The sequence below is a fragment of the Mustela putorius genome, unplaced genomic scaffold (assembly GCF_011764305.1).
Source record: "Mustela putorius furo isolate JIRA1106 unplaced genomic scaffold, ASM1176430v1.1 tig00003927_pilon_pilon_pilon, whole genome shotgun sequence".
NCBI lineage: Eukaryota > Metazoa > Chordata > Mammalia > Carnivora > Mustelidae > Mustela > Mustela putorius.
In genome coordinates, this window is record NW_025422072.1 from 6,127,677 (window position 1) to 6,153,328 (window position 25,652).

Below are 25,652 nucleotides of genomic sequence, written 5' to 3' on the forward strand. Positions count from 1 at the left end.
GAGATCAAATGAGCATGTTTTTTGTTATACCTTTTATCTTCTTTATAGAATTCAATTTTTGTTGTGATGATTACAGGGTTTTTAAAGATTTTATTTACTTGTTTTGAGAGAGAGAGTGACGCCTGAGTAGGAAGGTTGGGAGAGGTGTAGAGGCAGAAGGAGAGAGAAAATCTCAAGCAAATTCTGTGCTGAGAGGGATTCAGGTCTTGATCTCAGGACTTTGAGATCATGACCTGAGCTAAAAATCAAGAGTTGAAGACTTAACCAACTGAGCTATCCAGGCAGCCCTGTAGTTTTATTACTACTCAATTACTGGAGTGATTTAAGCAGAGAAATCCCTCAATGAGTTGTAGTTAGTTGTAACTACTATCTTTTTTTTTTAATTGGGTCAATATTAAATCTCAAAAGTTTTGTTTTGTTTTATTTTGCTGTTTTTTGCTTTGTCTTGTTGTTGTGTGTGTGTGTATGTGTGTGTGTGTGTGTTTGTTTGTTTTGTTTTGTTTTGCCTCAGGAAGTAATGATGCCTTCCAGACAGAATTAATTCCATTTGCCCGACCCCCTTTGTACCAGTGGTGAATGATGAAACAGAAGTCAGTTACCATACAACTTTTACTTATCATCCTTTCATTATTCCATTTTACATTTCCTTTTCCTTCTTTACCTTCTATACTCCCACATTTCTGCAGAAGTTGGGTGAAGTGTCATTCTGAGTTTAATTGTTTACATGATAGTTTTTCTAGAATATCTTGTATATCTGGGAGTTCCCATCTCCTGGATTAGAGAAACATGATTTGTCACCAACAGGTGCATTATAGGTTATATTTATATGAAAATATATGAACATTATATTTAAATCATTTTTGTTCTTATTTTATGGATGATGTTTTTAAAATGTTTTTGTAAGTCAAATCAAGAGGAATACTGATGTCTGGAGAAAATCAAAACCATCCATAAAAGTAGGGTCTTGATTATTGCTACATTTCAGTTTTGTTGAAGCTTGGTGTAAAGAAAACATACAAAAGGCTACAGTAAATTGCTGATTTCATTATGTAACAAAACCAAAGCATTTCAGAAGCACATAATTCTATATTCCAGGATGAGATGCAGCATATCTTCACTTTTTTTTTTTCTGGCTTTTTTTCACAAAGAAAGTGCCTCGATGGTGGCAGCACAGTCCTTCCAAAAACCATCTTAAAGTTGTCTGTATAATTAAGTAACTTAGGAAAAACTTCACTAACAATGTATGTTTTTATGTTTAAAGGGATATTTAAACCAGTTGAACTCTACTGTTGATCGAAATCCACTGTCACAAATCCATTTGCATTTTGGGATTTGAAGAAAAACCAGCTCCCAGGATCCTTGAACAAAATCTCTGCTTGGAAATTTTCAGCAACACTCAAATCCATTTTGCACCAGTTCTTTATGACACTTTCATGACAGACTACAAAATACAATTGCCCAAAATGATTAACAAATCAATTATGCTTCTGAGCCTAGTGGTTCTTCATAGCACATTTATAAATGGAAAAACAACATGTAAATGGCATATACAGCCATTATCATATGTGGTGAATTGGACACTAACAGAAAACATCTGCATGGACTTCTATAGAGATTGCTGGTTTGGGATTGTAAATACTAAAATGAATACTTCAGGCAATCAAGTTGTTCCCCAGATTTGCCCTTTGCAAATTCAATTGGGGGACATCCTTGTAATTTCTTCTGAACTATCTCTTCAGTCTCCAGAAATAAATTTGATGAATGTTTCTGAAGCATCATTCATTGACTGTCTGCAAAACACCACAACTGAAGATCAGTTACTTTTTCGTTGCAAACTAAAAGGAATGCATACTGTTAATTCTCAGTGGCTGAGTGTTGGGACACATTATTTTATCACAGTAATAGCAAGTGGTCCATCGCTTTGTCACCAGAGGCTACGACTAAATGTGACAGTGAAAGAACAATTCTGCCAGGAATCTCTGAGTTCAGAATTTTGCTCTGGGCATGGCAAATGTCTTACTGAAGTTTGGAGCAAGACATACAGCTGCCATTGCCAGCCTCCATTTTCTGGAAAATATTGCCAAGAACTTGATGCATGTTCTTATAAGCCATGTGAAAATAATGGCATTTGCATTAATAAAAGAGGAAAATGGAATACACAAGTATATGAATGTATCTGTCACCAGCCATTTATAGGTAAGATTATTTAAAAAGATGTTATTATTTAAATAACACAATTCGGGATGTCTGGGTGGCTCATTTGGTTCAGTGTGTTCCTTTGGCTAGGTCATGATCCCAGGACACTGGGATTGAGTCCCACATCTGTCTCCTTGCTCAGCAGTGAGGCTGCTTCTCCCTCTGCTTATGTTCTCCCTGCTTGTGCTCTCTCTCTCTCTCTGAAAAATAAATAAATAAGGTCTTAACAAAAAATAACATAATCCAATTAAAATAGGAAAATAAACTGAGTTCATAAACTGTTACTTCCAAAAAACAAACTACGTTTCCAAAACTTTTGTAGATCTTTTAGAATGAGCTAAATTTGGAATCTGGACCTAACAAAATTCCTATCAGGCATTCTCTAAAATAATTTTTTATTATTTAAATAAGAAGGTTTTTTAAAAAACATGTTTTACCCTGAAATACCTATTTTCACATCTTTCTCAAAATTCACTCTTGCTGTTTCATATATTTAATATAAAATTGTCATAATAGTATTAGTCATAGAATAAAATTTCCAAGCTTATGGTATTTAGTTTAAATAGTTCTGGGTGATAATATAGAAATTAAGTGTGTACCTGAGTGGAGGAAGATAAAGAGGTATGTGATTGTGGGGAAGGCATAAATTGCTTGAGACCCAAGAGTAATGTTCTTTTGCATGAGGTGTGGGGGGAGGGCCAGAGGGAGAGCCAGAGAATCTTAAGCAGGTTCCACACCTAGTGCAGAGCCCAATGCAGGGCTCAGTCTCATGATACTGAGGTCGAGACCTGACCTGAGCTGAAATCAAGAGTAGGTTGCTTAACTGACTGAGCCACCAGGTGACCAAGAGCAGTGTTCTTAATGGAAGTTGATGTGGCCCTATGAAGTGATTAATAGATAATAGTGTAAAGGAAGGAAAGAGCATGATATAATTAATAAACCTGGTTGTAATAAACTTAAAAAAGAGGCTATGGTGAGGAAAGGTTGTAAAAAGACATTTGGTGAGTAGATGAAGCTGTTAATTTAAAAACAATGTAAACTATACTATCTGAGACTGAGTGAAGATTTAAGGGAAAATCAACTATCACTACTTGAAAATTTACTAGGGAATTGGGTCATCAGAGGTCAATGAGGAGAAATGTTGAGAAGTGTAGGGAAAATTTTAATCTATAGGAACTTATGAAAGGGAGACCTGACATAGAGAGTTACAAAGATAATGGGTAAGAAAAGGATGATCTAACAAAAGGAATTGCTTGATGCAGTTCGTAATGGTAGTATAGGAAAACAACAAATTGGTACTACCTTTTGGTCAAGAGAGAGGAAAGAGGGTGAGCAGTAGATATGATAAAACAGATGAGGCTCAGAGAAACAACTGTAAATTTTTTCAGGCAGACTTTAGGCGACTTCAATAGGTTTTTCTTCAGTGTGCCCTGGGGAAACTATACTGGACCTAAGACTGTATAATAAAATATCTCAATAAGGCCTTGTGGACTCTAAAATTCCTTTCAGAGTAATTTTAGACTCTTTGATAGGGAAGTACTAAGACCATTTCAGAAGTTAATTCCATCAGTATTCACTGAACATCCTCTGCCTATAATTGAGATCAAATTCTCATTTTATTCTCCCTGGCATTGGTGCACAAAAATATAAGTAACCACAACTCTTCCTGGAGTTTATCAGATAAATAAAATTAAGACAGGTCAAGGGGTCTCTGGGATGCTGTCGGTTAAGTGTCTGCTTTCTGCTCAGATCATGATCCCAGGATCCTGGTATCTAGCCCCATGGCAGGCTCCCTGGTTGGCGGGGAGTCTGCTTCTCCCGCTGCCCCTCCCCCTGCTCATGCTTTCTCTCTCTCACACACACACACTCTTGCTCAAATAAATAAATGAATATAATCTTTAAAAAATAAATTTAAAACAGGTCATCAAAAAAGTGAAAACTTCCAAATTGCTGATTCGGGGTGAATGAAAAAGTAATTTAATTGAGAGACCTTAAAGCATACATTTTAGTTTGTCTGAAGTATTTTAAACAATATTTGACCAGAAAATTTCTACCATCTGTCAGAATATTAATTGGCATATATGTAATCATATGTCATAGAATGCTATTTCAACAATTTTATCTTAGTTGCATATAGGTGTTTATTTCTACCCAATGTTTATTTGTTTATTTATTAGAAACACAATCTTAGATCACTTAAATCATTAATGTTAAATACCATAATACTGAGCATACAACATAATGCCACTTTATTAGAATTGCTTCAATTTTAAATCTAAGATGATGCAGAAATATGCAGAATTACCAAATAAACTGAGAATATTAACTGTATTGGTTTGTTAGTGATGCTATAACAAAGTACCATAGTTTGAGTGGCTTCAAGATCAAAAATTTATTTTCTCACATTCTAGAGGCTAAATGTTAGAGATCAAAGTATCATGTAAGCAGGATTGGTTTCTTCTGAGACCTCACTCCTTGGTCTGTAGATACCCATGTTCTCCCTGTGTTTTCCCTCTGTACGTGTCTGTATGTCCAAAATTTTTCTTCTTATGAGGATATCAGTCACATTAGACTAGGACCCATCTTATTGACCTCATTTAATCTGTATTACCTCTCTAAAAAAGATCCTGTTTCCAAATACAGTCATATTATGAGCTCCTGGAAGTTAGGATATGAATTTCAAATATTAATTTTCAAATATGAATTTCAAATATGAATTTTGAGGGCTCACAATTTAGCTCATTACACTAAGATTGAAATAGGATATGACCTATTGAACATTCTGTTATAAAATTTAACTTTTGTACATGGAAATATTTGGCATGTAATTATATTTACTTAAATTTTTATTGTGTTGGGGTTGTTTGGAGATAAATAAGAAGCGTTCTGTAGTATTGGGGCAGGGCTGTCAGTCTATAAAAGAATTTGAAAGGTTTCAATGATAATGGCAAAAATTGTTTATGAGTCAAATTAAGAATTCAACTAAAGGGGTACCTGGGTGGCTCAGTGGGTTAAAGCCTCTGCCTTCGGCTCAGGTCATGGTCTCAGGGTCCTGGGATGGAGCCCCACATCGGGCTCTCTGCACAGCGGAGAATCTGCTTCCTCCTCTCTCTGCCTGCCTCTCTACTTGTAATCTCTGTCAAATAAATAAATAAAATCTTTAAAATAAAATAAAATAAAATAAAATAAAAGGGTGGCTGGCCTATTGCTGAATGATGGGCAGGTGTTTTATAGTAACATGTCCATTTGCCATGCCCTAGAATTTTCTAGGCACATTCCTCTACAAAGGATATTATGAGCTGATTAACTGCACAAAAAGTATGCTATGAAAGGTTATGGTATGTGGTATTGTAGGACCACAATAGTTTATAATAGTGAGATTTGGAAACTTGACACAATAGATAGGGCAAGAAAATGTACAGTTTAGAAGTTGGTGCATAACTTCTGAGAATCCAGAATTTTTCTCCTTCTCCCCCCCATAATTTCAGATTTTATTTTATTATTTTATTTTATTTTACTGTGGAAAGAACACTTAATATGACATCTACCTTCTTATTAAAATTTTAAGTATATGACATAAAATTGTTGACAGTAAACACAATACTGTATAGCAGATCTCTAGAGTTTATTCAGCTTGCTTGACTAAACCTTTATGTCCTAGTTTCTCTTCAGATGTCAAGTTTTCACATTTTCCCCTTTTGAATTATCACTTTGGCCAGGTGATAGGACTAAGACACAATGTACTTTTGAATATGTCACTTTGTAAATTATTACTGCAGGGCTACCACTGTGTGTTGAAGAACTGATATATACGTATATTAATATTATCCACTGTCAAAACATGATTAACAAATTCAAATTATCATGAAAATCAACTAAAGCTCAAATATCAACAATCAGAAAAATATTAGAATACTATAGTGTGGGTCAGAAGATGGAAAAACTTATTGAGGATGTCAAGCTTATTGAAATTAATTTTTGTTTCAATTTAAATACATCATCATTGAGACTTTTTTCCCTTAAGATTTTACTATTTATTTATTTATTTGGAGTGCTGGAGCAGAAGGAATGGCAGAGGGATGGGAGGGAATTTCAAGCAGATTCTGTGTTGATCACAAGCCTAATGCAAAGCTCAATTCCATGACCCTGAGATCATGACCTGAGCCAAAATCAAGAGTGGGTCACTTAACAGACTGAGCAACCAGATGCTCCTTATTTCTTAGAGTTATATTTTAACAAAATTTTGACCATCATTATTAAAGAATTTAGTAAAAATTAATGACAATAGTTAAGTATATGCAATGTAATTGTTTTTAATCTAATTGAAAAATTAATTTTCTTTCATTTAAATAGGCATAAATTGTTCAGAAATTATTGATCAAGATCAACCACATATCTGTTTCCATGGGAATTGCAGCAATATTACTATAAATAATTTCATCTGTGAATGTGATGAACCATTTTCAGGTAAAAAAATATACATATGTATGTATATGTTTCTATATATACGCATAAAAATCATATTAATTTTTTTCTTACTTCAAATTAAATTTGAAATGTTTCATTAATACTAAAAAATGTAATTTTAGAGTTCTATACTTTGAATATGTTTTAGGGATATGTTTATTCAGTTTGGTTAGCAATTAAATGATCCTGCTAAATATTCCATAATATAAGATGAGTTTTGGACACCAGTTGACAAGTTTTTCACCATGATAAAATATATTTTGTTCTTAAGTTCTAAAATATTTTTAGCTATGGTGCACATAATTTACATAATTTTGCACATTTTGCACATACTTTGCATAATTATATCTAACTTATTTCCTTATGTAACATGTCATTACAGACAAATCCCCTTTTCTGAAGAGGAAAAATTTTTTATTTCTTCTCAAATGAACTTAAAAATGGGGAATGAAATCACTACTTAAGGCAATACTTTCTTAACTATTGATTTAATGTTTAAATAATGAAAATACGTTTAAACCCAGAGTAGTCTATAAGAATACCTTCTGCATCTGCACTTAATTATTCTTTGACAGGCAGTCTTCTAAGATAATTACTAACGTTTAAAATAGATGCTGATGGTTCTTCAACTAATGTGTATCTTCTGGTTTTCGTATAGTCAATAATATCAGTAATATTCTGTGGTGGATCAATAACAGTGACATGGTATAGGGGCAAACTGCATATTCGTTATCAGCTTTCTGGGTAAACACAAATTTGAAACTTTTAAATTAAAAAAACTTAAATTGCCTTTTATCTTTTTGTACTTTAATTATTTATTACAAAATAAGAAATGAACATCAGCTCAAAACAAAATGTGTAAATAATAGTATATTTATGCCAGGGACTTGTAAACTTCTTTTCTGTGAAGGATCAGATAGTAAATATTTTAGATTTTCTGAGCCATGTGTTTCCCATTTCAATAACTCAATTCTGCTATTGTAGTGTGAAAGGAACCATAGAAAATATGTAAATGAGTGAATTTGGTTTGTTTCAATTAAACTTTATTTAGAAAAATAGGTAGAAGGTCGTATTTGGCTTACAGTTATAGTTTATCAACCCCCAATTTATACCATACCTGTAACCAATGGTATGACCAAACTTCTATACCAAGAACTTATAGATGACTCTCTATACACCTATCACATAACTGCTTGGCCTGTTTGTTTCATATAAAAACACAGACATTAACTCATAATTTCCTGTGGTTCCCACTGACCCAGCTTACTTGCAATTAGGAATTTTGTGCTCATAGGCCAGCATTATCATATCCTTTTCCTCCTATCTACTGAAATAAGGAATCTTATTTGTGGCTTCTTGGGTCTTCAAAATCCTGCAAGCTGTCCTTAAGTGAGAGATCTAATATTCTTTGCATCTGGAAAGGACTGGGAAAAGAGAAGTAGGTTATCATTGGTTAACATGCTAATTTATCCTCATGTTCCAAAATGTATAGTATGTATTTCTACCACTCTGAGAAAGGACTGTGGCAGAATTTGAAGTACAAAGTGGAGACTTATCAAACACAACCCTTTTTACTTTAATGTAAGTATGAATAACGGTACTTAGAAATCCAGGACAGATGGCAGTTTGGCAATTGGGGAAAACGGGTATCTTAGCAATATTCTGTCTTTCACTCCATGAACATAAACTGCTACTATCAAGGGCAAACGAGGATGATAACTCTATTAGAAGATCTAGTAACTGGGGCGCCTAGATGGCTCAGTCATTAAGCATCCGCCTTTGGCTCAGGTCATGATCCCAAAGTCCTGGGATTGAGCCTCACATTGAGCCCCACATCGAGCCCCACATCAGGTCCCACATCAAACCCCACATCAAGTTCCCTGCTCAGCGGGAAGCCTGCTTCTCCCTCTCCCATACCCCCTGCTTGTGTTCCTTCTTTCACTGTGTCTTTCTCTGTCAAATAAATAAATAAAATCTTTTTTAAAAAATCTAGTAACTAGTATAGATTGGGTAATTTTCTGGTACCTATTTATTGAATTATTCTTTGACCTAAAACCATAGCCAAAAATGTGTAGGAAACATCGCATTTTTAAAGCTTATGAAGTACATATGTATGTGTATATGTATATATGTATGTATGTACTATCAATCTTCAATCAATTTAAATCAAGACTGCAAAGAAATAGGTGAAGAGTACACCAATCTTATTTTAATATTAATTATCCTTTAGAAAAATGCATACTCCCAAATTTTAAGACACCTCAAATATTATGAAAAATATGATAAGAATAGTTAACTGTGAGGTCAGACTGCAATATCAGACATTATAAAAGTAGAATTAATAAAAGTCCAATAAAAAACATGAAATTATATTATTTATTATACTTCTAAACTTGAAATTTTATAAAATATTTACATATCTATTATAAGTGATTTGCTCTAATTTTATAACTTTTTAAGGCTTATTGAAAAAAATTACTATATCTTTTTGAGCAATTTAGAGAACCATTTAAACTCTAATTCTATAGATGGTCAGTTTCTGACTTACTTTCATACTGTCAAAATATGAGTTTGATATAAAAACAAATGATTGTCAGGATATAAACTTTTTGGTCTTCGTTCAGAACTAACTTATAGCTAGAAAAAATAATTTTAGTTTCAATATTGAAAAAAGTATATTTACAAGGCAAGCTGGGATCTCTGTACCCAAGATGAATGATTTAAAGAAACCATGGCATAGTATTGGAGGAATCATCTCTTTTTTAAAATGTGATAACCTCAGATAACAGGATATCTGATCTGTGTAGTGACAGATACTCTTAAGACATTTTGTTAGTAGTTTAAATCAGAAGGTGGGCAGAATATTTTCCAATACAAAATAGGTTTCTCCATTTTCAAACTCCCTATCAAGAGGTAGAATTTATGGAAAATTGAATTTTGTTCATGGAAAGGAAAGCTAACAGGAGGTAAATCAGATACAACTTTTTTTTTTTTTCATTTTTAATAATCGAATGTTAATCCTATTTGAAATTCAGTTCTGATAAAGGTTAGAAAATTAATCTGTCAGTTTGACCTTCGTTCTAACCCCCTGCCATATAGAGAATTGAGCCAGTCCTTATTCTCATAAGCATAATTTGTTAAATTTTATGAATAGTCATATGACATGAGCTGATTGGCACTCTATCTGTACACTCAACTCTGAGGCTTAAGATTCATAAAATTTAGAGTTAAAAATTATAGCAAATACTTACACAAAGTAATGTAACATATTTAATGATATACATAATTTTTTAGGTGTTGACTAGGAAAGAGTTCAGATACATGAAGGTTATGTATCTGATAACTAACATGAATCTTCCTTTGCTACTTACCCTACTGTCGTGATAAAGAACTGAAGCTCACATTGCATTGCTTAATAGCCTTCCTTCTATTGTGATAATCTTCCTTTCATTGACAGAGCAATGAATCGAAGTGTTCTCCATCACACTGTAAATTATCTGGAGGTGATTTATGTGTCCACTAAACATTTAGTATGTATTATTCACTTTATAAATAGTGATTATTGATAATTACAGGATCTCAGGATGATCATGAAATTTTCATGTCTTATATTAATAAATAAGAGCATAAATTGATTACAAATGAAAGGACTTGAATGCTCAATAAAGTATATAATGTGGTTAAAGTTATAAAACATATGTGTTGTGACATTTCAAAGACCTCTTCATTACTATTGAATAAATAGAACAGTTAATTACTATTTATCAAAGGACTTTCTTTTTACCAGAAAATAAGTCCACAAAATAATTAATCTCATCTCTATTTAACCTTTTGAGAAAATGGTGGAAATAAAATTATAACTTGCGTGGTCTTACTCCAATGACATTATTGTCTTATGCCAGTATGTAATGTTTCTTCTCTCATCTGTTCAGTGAAAACTTAATTAAATATTTAACAGTGAGGCAGTGTCAGTGTATATTGTATAGACCCATAGGATCCTATAGCTCTTGAGAACCAGTAAGACTTACTTGCTTTGCCATTTTTAAGTTGTCTTTCTTGAGTGATTTGAATTTAATTTATTCATTTTTTTCTTTTTAATATAGAGACAATTTATTGACTCAATAATGCCGTCTTCTGGCCTTCATTATATCTCATATGAATTCAGTTATCATTTGCATTATTGTTCTCTATGGATATATCACTTTTTTCTCTGACTTAGTAATTTTGTGTTTTGTTCATTGACTGTACCCTGCATAGCAGTGATTTTCTTTGTATTGGTCCTACCTAAATATTACCAAACTTCTCAGATTTGAAAGCTAATTTTTTTTACTATGTTTGAAAAGTTTTAGACCATTATTTTAAATTAATTTTTACTGCCAAAATTTCTCCTTTTCTTCTACAATTACACATATGGTAGACACCTTATTTTCTTACTGGTCACTCTGACACTATTCATTTTAGCTCAATCCTTTTTCTCCCTGTATTTTTTCTTCAAATTAATTTCTTTTGATTTTGTTTGTTTTGTTTACCTGTGCTTTCTAATTCTGTCTGGTTTTGTTTACTCTTCAAGGATTTGGTATAGTTTGTGTGTGTTTAATATTTTTAAAATCAAGATATAATTGACATATAACATTATATTAGTTTCAGATGTACAACATAATGATTTGATATTTGTATATATTGTTAAAGATCACCACAATAAGTCTAGTTAACTTCCATCACCATACACAGGTACATTTTTTTTCTTGTGAAGAGAATTTGTGTGATTTAATACAGTTTTATAGTTTTCTTTGAGAAAGTTCATCTGAGAAAAGCTATTCACAGTAGTGAAAAGTAACACAATCACCATTGTCAATATTTCTCTTGTGCACTCTTTTGTTTGTTTGTTTGGTCTTTTTTTTTATTATTAATTTATAGAACTGTCCTCTGTTTATGTTTAAACAGGTAACTTTGCGGGGACCCTAAGCACGGACCTCCAGGTAGATATGTGTCATTTTGATCATCAAGTATATATAACCAGGGGCACCTGGGTGACTCAGTGGGTTAAGCCTCTGCCTTCAGCTCAGGTCTTGATCTCACAGTCCTGGAATCTAGCCCTGCATCAGGCTCTTTGCTCAGCAGGGAGCCTGCTTCCCCCTCTCTCTGCCTGCCTCTCTGCCTCCTTGTGACCTCTCTCTCTGTCAAATAAATAAATATAATCTTTAAAAAAGTACATATAATTAGGCATAAGGATCAATTTTTTACAAAATAATACTGACTTCCCTTGATGTATGGTGGTTAAATTTTTTAAAGGTTTTATTTTTTTATTAGAGAGAGAGAGAGAGAGAGCATGTAAGCACAAGCAAGGGGAAGGGCAGAGGGAGAAGCAGACTCACTGCTCAGCAGGGAGCCCAACGAGGGACTGGATCCCAGACCTGAGCCAAAGGCAGATGCTTAACCGACTGAGCCACCCAAGCACCTGATGATAAATATTTTTAGATTAAATTCACAACTATATATGAGGGAGCTTTGGTAAAGGGAGTGCTGTCAAGAAGGTGAACTTCTAAAGAAAGACAATTGAGTAGCTATAAATATAATATAATAAATATATTATTTTTGCCCAAATACTTTTTACCTGGTACAATCAACTTAATTTTCTAAATATATCTTTTAAAATTATATATATATATATATGTATATACACACACACACACACACACACACACATATATATATATATATATATTTAAATATTTTATTTATTTGATAGAGATCACTAGTAGGCAGGCGGGGGGTGGGGAACAGGATCCCTACTGAGCAGAAAGCCCAATGCAGGGCTCTATCCCAGGACCCAGAGATCATGACCTGAGCTAAAGGCAGAGGCTTAACCCACTGAGCCACCCAGGTCCCCATAAATGATATATCTTTATATTTTTTTTTCTCAAAAGATTCTAATCACTTTCTCTTTGCATATATTACATGGTAGAAAGATGGAATTGAAAGTTAGATAAGTTTGGTTATTAGATTCTGTAACAATGATATATAGATTTTAGTCATGTAATTTTTATTACATCATCTATGAGATGAAGGAAATGTAATATTCCTTCTGCACTCACTGTGTAGAATAAAAGAGATAAGAAACACAGCATAGATGTGGTTAATATGGATTGCCATTGGAGTTAGGCAGACCTGTGTTTCAAGACCATCTCTACAATTTCCTAGCTTTCTGATCTTTAGAATATTATTTAAGCATTCTAAATTTTAAATTTCTGATCTATAAAATTATGAGAATTGAAATACCAATCTCTTGTTTTTTTCTGAGGACTAATGAAACAGTTCATGTAAAGTACTTGGTAAAATGACAGATACATAGTAAGTATTCAATTAATTTTAGCTGTTGCTACTTTTGCTATTATTTGACATAACTCATCATTCATTGCTTATTTCTTCTGTTTTACTAATACAGTCGAACCCGGTCTCTCTTTTTCTTCCCCAGCATTTGAGTATTTATACAACTGTCTTCTGTTTTCTTTTATTAATCTACTTCTAAACCAATCATCTTCTGCAATCAAATAGTTCTAGTGATTGTCCTATAAATAAATCATAAACATTCACATTTTCCCTGCTATTGCTCATATAATTTTTACCTTCTCTAGAATGAAGTTCCCTTTCTTTCCCTTTGCTTCCCCAAAATTCACTCCTTTACTCCTTCTACTGATTTACAAAGTCCTTGACAGCAAGGTCTGCAATCCAGTCAAATTTACAGCCTCATCTTGCAGCACATATAAGGTATTGAATAAATGTTTTGTAATCAAGAAAGTAAGAAACAGGAGGCTATTCTTAATCTTAAAGGAATTCAGAGTATTATTATTCTCTTCTGACAGATATACTTTAGAATAGATATGGAACAAACTTTTTTTCAATCTGGAGTCACAAGTTTATATTTGAATATTAATGGAAATAGATGGAAAGAAAAGGATCCCAGTTTTTGCTATGTGTTTTATTAGGACACTGGAAAGAATATTAAAACAAATATACCATCTCTTAAAAATGAAAAGTATAGTCTTGCTGTGCATCACCATGTGGATAATGTGACTATCTGCCTATCTTTGACTCATAATGTGTTCAGTTTTTATACAAACTATGAAAATTGTGGGATTGCATTGTTGTAAAAGTGAAAAAAGTATAAAAGCCACTTTTTAACCTTGCAATATTGAATGTACTAGTGCCTCCCTTTGTAGAATGTTGAATTGACTCTCATTAGTGACAGATGTTCTATACATTGCAATAATACTGCTTATATAATTGTGAATATTTTTCACTTCTGATTTGTCAGTTCCAGTGATTTAAAAATCACTTGATGACTGCTTGAAAATGACTGATGCCTTTTTCTATATTAAGTATTTTCTTCTGGTGTAGTGTAAGTCTTTTAATGAGTTCTTGAATTCTGTTGAAGTCTGCATGTTTTAATTCTTTGTTCAAGTAAACAGGTGTGACAATTTATAGAATTCCATGCAGAAACTCTCTAATTACTCCATCTTGGGACTTAGAAATGTGTTTTATGGGGAAAAGCCATAAACTTATTTTTTAGATACAGGAACATTTTTTAACATATGGCTTCAACTTTTATTTAGTGAAAAAACTTGAAAATGACAATCTACAAAGTTGAACTTACAGAATGTTTTATCCTATAGGTAATTTTGTTATTCTGTTTTGTCTGTTAATACTCAGTGATATTTCATTTTTACATGCTAGCTATGAAATTCCAATACAAGAATTACTAACATATCATTATAAAAATCCCTTTCAATATATATGACATGCTTAGTTTCTTTAATCTGTTGATTTTATTATATTAATCAAAAACTCCAATATTTTATAACCTTCATCATTATGATCAAGTGTTTCTTAACATCTTTATTAACTACATATATATTCAGGAGCACTTTTACAAATGGCCCCCAAAATGAGCATTTCCTGATTTAAGACAAATATTTGCAAGTGATTAATACATATTGATACCAAATTGTGCTCCAATTCAGTGGGATTCTTGTTAAGCTGAAGAGTAACTTTAAGAATAATATAAAATAAGAAATTAAATTAAGATGTACATTTTAATGAGATATCAATTGAGTAAGTTTGGAAAGAAAATATTTTTCTGTCACTGATGCATTAGATTTGATTCCATTGGTATCAGTGTCTACCTACTAAGACAGATTCATCTTGATGACTATACCTGATATGATGGCTTTGGGCAGAACATTTTTGTCTACCTTTCAAAATTCTTTTAACTGATTTAAGAATTAATTTGACATGAGAAAGATCAACAGGAGAAAGAGAAAAATTGAAGTATGTGGAGGAGGCCCAATAATGAAACTGAGATTTGAGGAAATGATCAAGGCAGGCAGTTTTTATACTTTTGAGATAAAGAGACAATAAATCTGTGAGAAATTGCAGAACAAAGAAAACTTATGTTTGGGAGCTTCAGTTAATAAGGAATTCTAAACAGAATTTGGGCTGAGGTGGTAAATTAGCAAGAGTAGTTTAACAAAGCTAGTTTATCCGGCCTTTTTGGCTCTGAATTTCCTATCTCTGATGGTAAGATTTTCTCATTATGTCCTGGTATAGGGAAGGTACATTTCACGTGGAAGAGTTATTTCCTCCGTATTGGAGATAAAGGGAGATCAGAGTGTTTTTCTTTCCCTAGCTGTTTCTTAAGTAATTTTTTAATTCAAAATGCTCGATATGCCAAGCAGCACATTTTGAGGAGGTCTGTCCTTGTCCCTACACTGAATATACCTGAACTTAGATCTGTTAGGGAACTCTTTTCATAGAGTTTATTCTGTTTTCTAACAGAATCTAAATAGTATGTATCATGGCAGAGGAGCCCACTAATTAGTATTTAAGGACTGAGGTTTCACTTCAGCTGCAGTGTTATAAGGAACTAGAGTTTCTTTCTTTTTTTTTAAAATTTTTTCAATTTATTTATTTTCAGAAAAACAGTATTCATTATTTTTTCACCACACCCAGTGCTCCATGCAATCCGTGCCCTCTATAATACCCACTACCTGGTACCCCAACCTCCCAACCCCTGCCACTTCAAACCCCTCAGTTGTTTTTCAGAGTCCATAGTCTCTCATGATTCACCTCCCCTTCCATTTTACCCCAACTCCCTTCTAGAGTTTCTCTAATGCCTTTAAGACTGCTTTTATGAACCAAATCCTCTTACAAGATAACAATTATAATATTTTCCCCCTGAAAATTGTTCCAGAATCATTATTACTCCTGTAATAGTCATTATATTTGTATAATGAAGAATTTCATTTGATGTGTTAAGAACTACAGAGCAAACAATTTTAGTTTACTGAATTCATATAATAATTTCTATGATAATTCTTTTATTATTGTCTTCTGAGTCTAGGTCACAATATTTGAATAAATTATAGTGCTATATGAAAAGATGATAACTGGGAGGTGTGTGTGTGGCAGGAAAACTGAAATTTATGAATGAGTCTAAACTTTAGGTAAGGTAAAACATACATCATGTAACTTTACTTTCAAACACCAGTAAAATTCAGATTAAATCTGAGATGTTACTTTCAAAATAGTGCATTATTCTTTTCAGCATTTGCTTATAGAAAATTCAATGATTTGCTATATATTACTAATTGAATGTAAAATTATTTTCAAGTCAACATTTTTTACCTCTCAAAGCATTTTGACACAATATATATGAATTTAACCTCCTATAATCTTGAGTTTTCAAGGGTTTATTTTAGAACTCTGAAACAACTTTAATGAGTAAACTCATTACTCCAATGCATAAATATGAAGAACAATGGTAGAAAGATTGAATATGACTATTATTAACTAGTTGGTAGTTTCTTTTTGTGACAAAAACCCAAGAAGATCTAACTATATTTGTATTTTGAAGTTTGTACTGTATTTCCCTATGCAGATGACATTCAGTGGTGGTATCTACCCTATAAGGAAAGAAATACAATGATAATTAAGTACTTGATATATATCACACTGTTAGTAGACAGAGGAGGTTACTTCTTCCAAGACAGGTATTGTTACTTCTCAGCAACATTTGTTCTGAATGTTGTATCAGCACTTCAATATGGAAACAAACAAATAAACAGACAGACAAACAAAAAACTGACTTTTATCAACAGCTTTAACTTCCTGGTTTTCTAGTCTGTAATCACACATGTATTTATTTACTTCGCTATGCCTTTGATCTTTATTCTCATCCTCAGCCAAAAAACATCTCTTTCTCCGTGCTTTGTTTTGTTTTGTTTTAAAGATTTTATTTATTTATTTGACAGAGAGAGACACAGTGAGAGATGGAACATAAGCAGGGAGAGTGAGGGAGAGGGAGAAGCAGGCTTCCCGCCAAGCAGAGAGCCCAACGCGGGGCTCTATCCTGGGAACCCAGATCATAATGAGAGCAGAAGGTAGTCACCCAATGACTGAACCACCCATGAGCCCCATCCTTGTTTTGTTTTGTTTTTGTTTTGTTTCAGATTCTCAGGAACCCTTTCTTTATTTTTCCTTTGTCACTACTAGCTTTCAAACTCTTTCAACACTTTTTTTTTTTTTAAATTTTAAATTTTTTATTTTTTATAAACATATATTTTTATCCCCAGGGGTACAGGTCTGTGAATCACCAGGTTTACACACTTCACAGCACTCACCAAAGCACATACCCTCCCCAATGTCCATAATCCCACCCCCTTCTCCCAAACCCCCTCCCCCCAGCAACCCTCAGTTTGTTTTGTGAGATTAAGAGTCACTTATGGTTTGTCTCCCTCCCAATCCCATCTTGTTTCATTGATTCTTCTCGTACCCACTTAAGCCCCCATGTTGCATCTTTCAACACTTTTAATTCTTATGATCTTACATCTTCAGCTACCTCACATACCTTTTACTGGTTATTTATTATTTTGTAACAAACTAACCCTAAACTTAGCAGCTTAAACTGATAACAATGTTTTTTTCTGCTCATGAATCAGCAATTTGCTTTTTATCTTTGCTTTGATAATTGCTGTTAGGAGTGGCTCAAAGGCTGGATACTAGAATCATCTGAAAATTGTTTATAATATTCACCTAGAACTTCACAGTTCTGGCAGGTGATTGGATATTGACAGAAATGTTAGCTGGTGCTCTGGGATGGAATATTTACATGTCCCCTCTGTGCATGACATTAGCTTTCATAACATGGTACCAGAATTCCATAACCAGTATCTGGAGAGAAGAATGAGCTGTTATCACCTTTTATGACCTAATCCCGAAGTGACATAAAATAATTCTTTCTATACTCTTTGTTGAATATGTTATAAAGTCCTCTTAGGTTGAAGGGTAGAGAAAAGCTTCTGCAGACCATATTTAGTTGGAAATATTGCTGCAGCCATATGTGATAGTCTAACATAGAACACTTCCTTTTTTCTCTTTCATATTGTGAAATCCAAGTGATTCTCCACCTTCTTCTTCTTCTGTAGCTTATTATAGCAGAAGTTACTCTTTCTGCCATGTAACTCACATATGTCATGTGGCCATTATTGCTTCCTCTTAGCTGACAATTGCACTTACCAAACTATTGTTTTAATTATATCTTTCAAAATCTTCTTTGAGCTTCAAGCCACCTCATATCAGATTTGCTACTCCTTTCAGCATTGTCATTTACTATCTTCTTGGTTCCTCTTCATTAACTGATGGACCCCACACCTGGCTTATAATCCTTTTTTTCCATTGCAAAATTATCATCACTAATTTAAAATCTCACTTCAAATTCTTTGTCTCAGCTCCTCTGAATATCACAGTCATTTTACTGTAGGAACTCACACCCACAAAGATGCCAAGAACCTCATCATTATCTTGAAATACTGAGTTTTCCTTCTAATTCTCTCACTTTCCAAATCAATCAACATTTCATTTTTGGAGCCCAAATCAATTTTTTTTTTCTTCTGAGGAGACAATTTGTTTTGATAGGAAAATGGGTTTTTTGAGTTCAAGGACTTCAGTATGATCCCATATCTGCTCTTTATTGATCTTTACAAAGACTCTTAATTAACTTTTCTGAAGCTAAGTTTTTTATGTGCAGTAGTTGAGGGGGAGAAAAAAGCATTATTTTGAAGTGTGACTTAGATCTTGTATGTAAGGTAAATACTATTTTACACTGTGTAAGATGCACTAGATTATTATTAGTTTCTTCTTGCAAAAAGCTTTTAACCTTCTATAATTAATCAAAACTTACTTGTTACACTTCCATCATACACTATGATGCATATAGTTATGTTTGGATTTTTCAGATCTTGTATATTCTGTTCTTTTTACAGTTACTGACCACATGTGGTGGAAATACCTACATTTTTTATGGCTTTACAGATATATCTGTAGTCTTCACACTCGGGAGTACCCTCAACTTTGATCTGTCATCTGTTTAAGGTGCTTAAATAGGAGCTTCCCTGATTGTCTACTACTACTTTTCCAAAATCTCAAAGTTTTGTTGTTGTTGTTCAACCACTTTTCTCTAGAGCTTTGCCTCATCTTATCTCCATGCAGCAGATATTTCTTATCTGCTACACAGAAAGGACATATTAAGTATGATATCCATCAACTTTTATCTATTATTTATCAATTTATTTTAGCCATATAAATCCCTCACTTCCTTTCCTCTAGTTTCATTTACTTTGATGAGAATAACACTCTGACCTGAATCTGCCCTTGCCCATAATCTAATATATTCACTTAGCCCACTTGGGCTTATTATTTGATATATATTTTATTTCTAAGGAAACTGCACTTAATTCAATTATCTTACTTGATGGGATAGACTATTCATGAGAAGGTATTGTTTTATTTGACCTCCTTGCTATTGCTTATCAGTATATAGCCTAAGGCCCTTAGGATTTTGGATACAGGAAATTTATTTTAATTTTTAGGCACACAGGAGAAGAAATACCAGATAAAAACACATTAGTGAGAGAGTATAAAGCATAGGAGAGATTCTATTATGAAACATAGTGTTTAAAAACACTGATTTGGGAATTAAGTAGAAAAAATATTAAATTTTGAGTGAAAATGACTAAATGAATCAATCACTTAATGAGATGGAGTGCTTGCTCACAAGGGGACTAAAATAAAGTCCTTAGGGTTTGACTTATTCTCTGTCAATTTTGTCTATAACTGAAATCATATTTTTATACAAATAATATTATGTATATTTCTGTTAATGTGCCCCATGATTAGGTTAAGTGCTCTAAAGAATTTTAAATAATTTGTGAATGATCGTGATCGGTGAAGAATTCTTCATAAAAATTAAAGTATATTATTCAAAAACATTAAAATATGTAAGAACTTTTACTAAAACCTTTTTACATCAGATATATTTCACAAAGTTTCCTGTAAGAATATGTTTCTGAAATTTTGATGATAGCACTTACTCTTCTTAGATATAGAATACATAATTTCTAAAATATTTATAAAATCTATCCCTTTTGTGATCACCATAACACACCATCTTTTAAGATAAAATGTGGATTTTCCAAACATATTTAGATTCTTCCGGGAAGTTGTGTTTACTAGATCTTGATTATATTCAGACTTAGAAAAATCACATTTCATCTCCATATTAGTATACCACTTCCTTTTAAGTATCTTTCAACTCTGAGAGCTTATTTTTAAAGAATAATTAAGCAAATATATATTCTAGTGTATCTTTTTTTAAAAAGATTTTATTTATTTGTGACAGAAAGAGAGAGAGTGCATAAGCCACGGGATGGGCTGAGGGAGAGAGAGAAGCAGACTCCTCTCTGAGCAGGGAGCCTGATGTGGGGCTCAATCCCAGGACCCTGGGATCATGTCCTGAGCTGAAGGCAGATGCTTAACCAACTGAGCCACCTGTGAGCCCTTAGTCTAGTGTATCTTATGATTGCCTTCAAAGTGCATGAAAATTGGCAATATCATGTTAGGTTGTATGCAAAGAAAGTACTGTTTATTTAGTACTTGAACAATGTGAATTAAGACAAGATATATGGTGGATGTAATCATCTACATTTAAAATATATGTAAAAGAAATTAGCAGAATAAAACATAGAATAATCCAACCGAACCTCTCCTTTCCCATTTGAGTTATATATTTGGTTCCTGTTTCATTTGAAAATAGAATGATAAGGAAAGTTTCAGGAAGTATAGAGTTTAAAGCAGATATTCTAAGATACTTAAGGGACATGACTCTACCACTCCAGTTTTCATTAAAAATACCTTAAGACATTTTATTAGAAATAGAATAGAAATTTACATAATCACATGATTCTATTCAGAGCAAAATATAAAACAAAACAAACGAACCAAAAACAAAAAACAAAAAACCAAAAACCTGCAAACCGAAGTAGAGACAAAAAATCCATCAATCAACTTTTATTTTCCAAAACATTTTATATAATGGTCAGGAATATTTTTCTTTCTAATGGCTCTCTAATTTTAGTGATTATAAGACCATATCTGGAATTTCAAAATTTTGGAGTAAATGTTCTTTCTGAATCGTAGTAGATTTCAACATAAATTACAATGATATCAAAGCAGGAGTCAGTGAAGTGCTGGTTGTGATGTGCTAAATTCAGATCTGAAAACCCTAATTTTCCCCCTTCTCTCAATTCAATTTACAACCCTGTTTCTAGCATTCATCTACATTCATCTTTATTTTATTTTTAGCTCCTGCAAACTTTCTATGTTGTAATTTTTATATCTCCACCTTTACTTTCAATACTGCACACTATATCCACATCCATCTTTCTACATGAAGGTAGTATCGAGGTAACAATTTTCCTTCTTGACAGCACACTTAATAACTTTTACTTTCATGTGGATGACACTTCAAACACTAGAGTTTTATGATTCACTCTCTATGATTATGCTAAGTATAACTTCAGCCTATATCAGCTCAGTTGCTTACCAATCCCAGATTATCTTTGGGGCTCCAAACTAGCTAACACAATGTTAACCATGTCATCTAATACTTAAATGAATATTGTTTTTAGTGCAAAGAAATATTGGAATGCATATTAAGACTGAACAGGTCATATTGAGGACATCAAGCTTCATCCCTTTTAAAACTAATCTATTAAACTCGTGTGGATTAAATAATAACAAAAATGTCAGCTATCATTTATTATTTACTATATGTTGGGCATTGTGGCAAATGTATTTTATGCATTATTTACACGTAATCTTAAAAACAATACTATATAATAACTGTCATTATGCTTCTCTTTATACTTCTTAGAGAAGAGGAAGCTCAGAAAGCTTTCATGTTTAACATTTTTCAGAATCACAGCTAGTTTGTAGTAAAAAGAAGGTTTTTATGAGATTAATGATATTAGCAAATTTTTCTCCTTATTAATACTAGTTGAAGATAGCATTTAAGTCATTGGCATAGACACTTCTGTAGCTTGTTACTAGTCATTTAAAACATGTACCTTTAAAAAATGATCGTTTTACCACAAAGTCTTCTAGAAACACCCATTTCCTGAGAAAGTGTTATTTTATATCCAGTATCTAATATATGCAATTTTAAAAATCCATAAGTAAATTTTTAAATGCCACATGGAAGGAGCTTGTGCATTTTTCTTTGATATGATTTTAAGTCACAGTGCAATCTGGCAATTTCTAAACTTAGGCTAAAGCTAGGGATTTAAAATCTTTGGAAATTTACTTACATCATTTCCTCAACAGATGCTTGGCAGAAGAGATGGCTATGTATAGCTGAGGAAGAAAGTTCTTTGAGGATAGTGAGAGATTTGTTGAGGTTTAAATTCCTCAGGCTTATTTCAATTATATTTTTCCTTCTTATGTTGACTGGTAATTCACAAGTGTTAATGGAAAAGTGCCCCCTCCACATTGAGAAATCGAAAGCCAATATTTTAAAGAAATAAAACAGAAAAAAAAGAGTAATAATTTTAAAAGCAAAACAACAAATCTAATTTCACAGGAAGTTTATGTGACGATAAATTTGGAAAAGGTATACATTTTTCATCCTTTATTTTTTTCTAATAACAAGATACACAGAGATGTAATGTCCTTGAACAGTTCAATGGAATATAAATCTATATCTATATACATTTACCAGACTGGAAATTTTAATATTTTATAAAGGATTAAAATGTGTAACTGAAAGGATTTCACTGAAACAAAAATGCTTTCTTAGACTTTCCATGTCAAAACTTTCTACAATATTGGGGCGCCTGGGTGGCTCAGTGGGTTAAGCCTCTGCCTTTGGCTCAGGTCATGATCCCAGGACCCTGGGATCGAGCCCCGCATCGGGCTCTCTGCTCAGCAGGGAGCCTGCTTCCTCCTCTCTCTCTGCCTGCCTCTCTGCCTGCTTGTGATCTCTCTCTGTCAAATAAATAAATAAAATCTTTAAAAAAAAACTTTCTACAATATTAATACCATTTTTATGCAATTTACTTGGGAGATATAAAAATTGGTGGTACTCTGTTGTTTTCAATATAATGTTTAATGTAGTTCTTGGACTTTTAGAATTTGAAGTATAATATTTGGGTTCCCAGATTAAGCAAATAAAAATACAAAAAGTTTGATTAAATTTGAATTTCAGATGAACAGTGGATTTCCACATATTGAATGGGACATAGACTTCTCCCTTAGTGTACAGAATTACCCTTAATCTGTCAGCTAGCCCAACTTGGTGGTAACTATGGGGAAATACATAGGGTAAGTAATAAAAAAATATCTCCGTTTCATGCCCAAGAAAGCATGAGAAGGAGATTTGGAAAAGAGAGAGAAAAGAAAAAAAGCAGTCAGTTGTGTGTCAATTTCCATCTTCCTAGAGTTAGCTCTATGAGGGAAGGTTGTTATTTCATTAAAAAAGAAAGACAGCACCAGGAGAGGAGGTCTCTTGCCAAGACTACCTGTTGTGTTTCTAGACACATATACTGGCTGCTCTTACATGGGTAATATGTCACAGGAAAATTCATTGGTTTAACTTTCCCATTCTATACTTAGTTCCTCTCTGATATAAATCCCAAAGAGAAGTCACTGAGATTCTGACTGAACACAAGGAGGAGAAGAGTGGACAAGGCACTGGGGTTCCCACAGTATTAGTAATGTGACTTTTTTTTTATTTTCCAGAGTGACATTTGCATCGTGGTTTTTAATTCCTTCTAACTTGTAGATATTATAAATATATCTCTTTATATATTAACTTTGCCCATGGTGCCTTGCATTGAAAAATAATTTATAATCAAATCCATCAAGTTTTATTAATGTAGTTTTTGTATTGTTTTATTTCTGCTTGGATAATTATTCCTATCCATTATTATTCTTTTCTAATGGTAACTTACTCATTTGTGGCTCTTTATACTTCTCTATGTATGTTAGAGTACTTCTGTCATTTCACAAAATATGCAATTTCATATCATGTAAATAAGTGGGGTAATTTGAAGAGAACAGACATCTTTATGTTAATTTATGGCATGTGATAACATAAAATATTTCTTTATTTTCTATATTTCTTAATTTTTTATAGATTTCTTTGTAAGGCCTTATATGTATATGTTCCTCTACATGCATGTGTGTGTTTCTATGCCCATTAATAGGTACTTAAACGAGTCATGTGTAACATAGTTTCGGTTACTGTGATAAATATCTTATTTCTGATTATATATTGTAATTATTATTTTTCTAAGAAAATTACACTGAATGTTGTGTATTAATTTTTTAAAATTTATTTTTTATTTATTTTCAGCATAACAGTATTCATCATTTTTGCACCACACCCAGTGCTCCATGCAATCCGTGCCCTCTATAATACCCACCACCTGGTACCCCAACCTCCTACCCCCCGCCCTTTCAAAACCCGCAGATTATTGTGTATTAATTTTGTATCTTGGTGGAACCTTGTGGAACTCATAATAGTTTAGTATTTTATCTTTTCATTTTATGCATTTTCTCAGTAGATAACTTAATTTCTCTATAAACATTTATAATAATAACATTGCCTTACAATTTTTATATCTTGTTTTATAAATAAGGCAAAGATGGCCCTGGGTATTGGCTCTAGTTTGTTTATTTCCTTATTACAGACTGAGACCTGTTATCTCAAAAGCCTGCTGTTGCTAAAGTAAAATTTTTACATATCCAGTTATTTTTAAAATAGCCAAAACAAGCAGAGAGTTAGCCACTTAGATTCTGCTTGTTCTGCATAACCTATGAACCTATACCTAGCATCTGCTGGCCATTGATATGATAGAGCCATATGGTGATAAAACTCTAAGGCTTTACTGCCTTACAGAGGTCTCCAACTCAGAGACTCCAATGGTACTGTTGGGTGAAATCACTTAGAAAAGCAAGCCCATTCTCTCATTCCTTTCCTGGAGTTCCTTGCCTTCCTTCTCTTCTGGATGGTGACTCTTTCTGTAAGTCTCTGGATGGTATCATTCTTCCGCTCTCAGGCAACCCTGTCCAAGCACCATTCAGTGAAGTTTATTGTATGCTACTGCCTCTTGTAGTAAAATCATTTTCTGTATTTGGTCCCTAGACTTCTCAAACCCCTACGTGTTTCTTATTTCTTTTTAATATTTGTTCTTATTGAATTGACCAAGACTTCCAGGACTGTAATAAATAGTTGTGATGGTGGAAATTTTAACCATGTTCCTGATATTAAAGGGGAAATCTAAAATTTTCCATTCTTTATAATATTTGCATTGGCCACCATATTTTCCCCTGTTTTTTTTTTTTTTAATTTATTTATTTGACAGACAGAGATCACAAGTAGGCAGAGAGGCAGGCAGAGAGAGAGGAGGAAGCAGGCTCTCCGCTGAGCAGAGAACCCGATGTGGGGCTGGATCCCAGGACCCTGGGATCATGACCTGAGCCGAAGGCAGAGGCTTTAACCCACTGAGCCACCCAGGCGCCCCTTTTCCCCTGTTTTTATGTGCAACTATTCTGAATGAGTTTTTCCACACAATGGTGTATATTATGTTTTGTTT

The 25,652-nt window shown here is 33.1% G+C and overlaps 1 protein-coding gene across 1 annotated transcript in view; it reads left to right on the forward strand.

Annotated features, from left to right (window-relative positions):
* Positions 1-1,266: 1,266 nt before the first annotated feature.
* The window catches only part of LOC101670523 (eyes shut homolog), an 858,786-nt gene continuing 834,400 nt past the window's right edge, over positions 1,267-25,652 (forward strand). The window contains 2 exon segments of the mRNA XM_045069380.1: positions 1,267-2,196; positions 6,550-6,663. Of these exon segments, the coding sequence (XP_044925315.1) occupies positions 1,434-2,196; positions 6,550-6,663 (877 nt within the window). The 5' untranslated portion in view covers positions 1,267-1,433.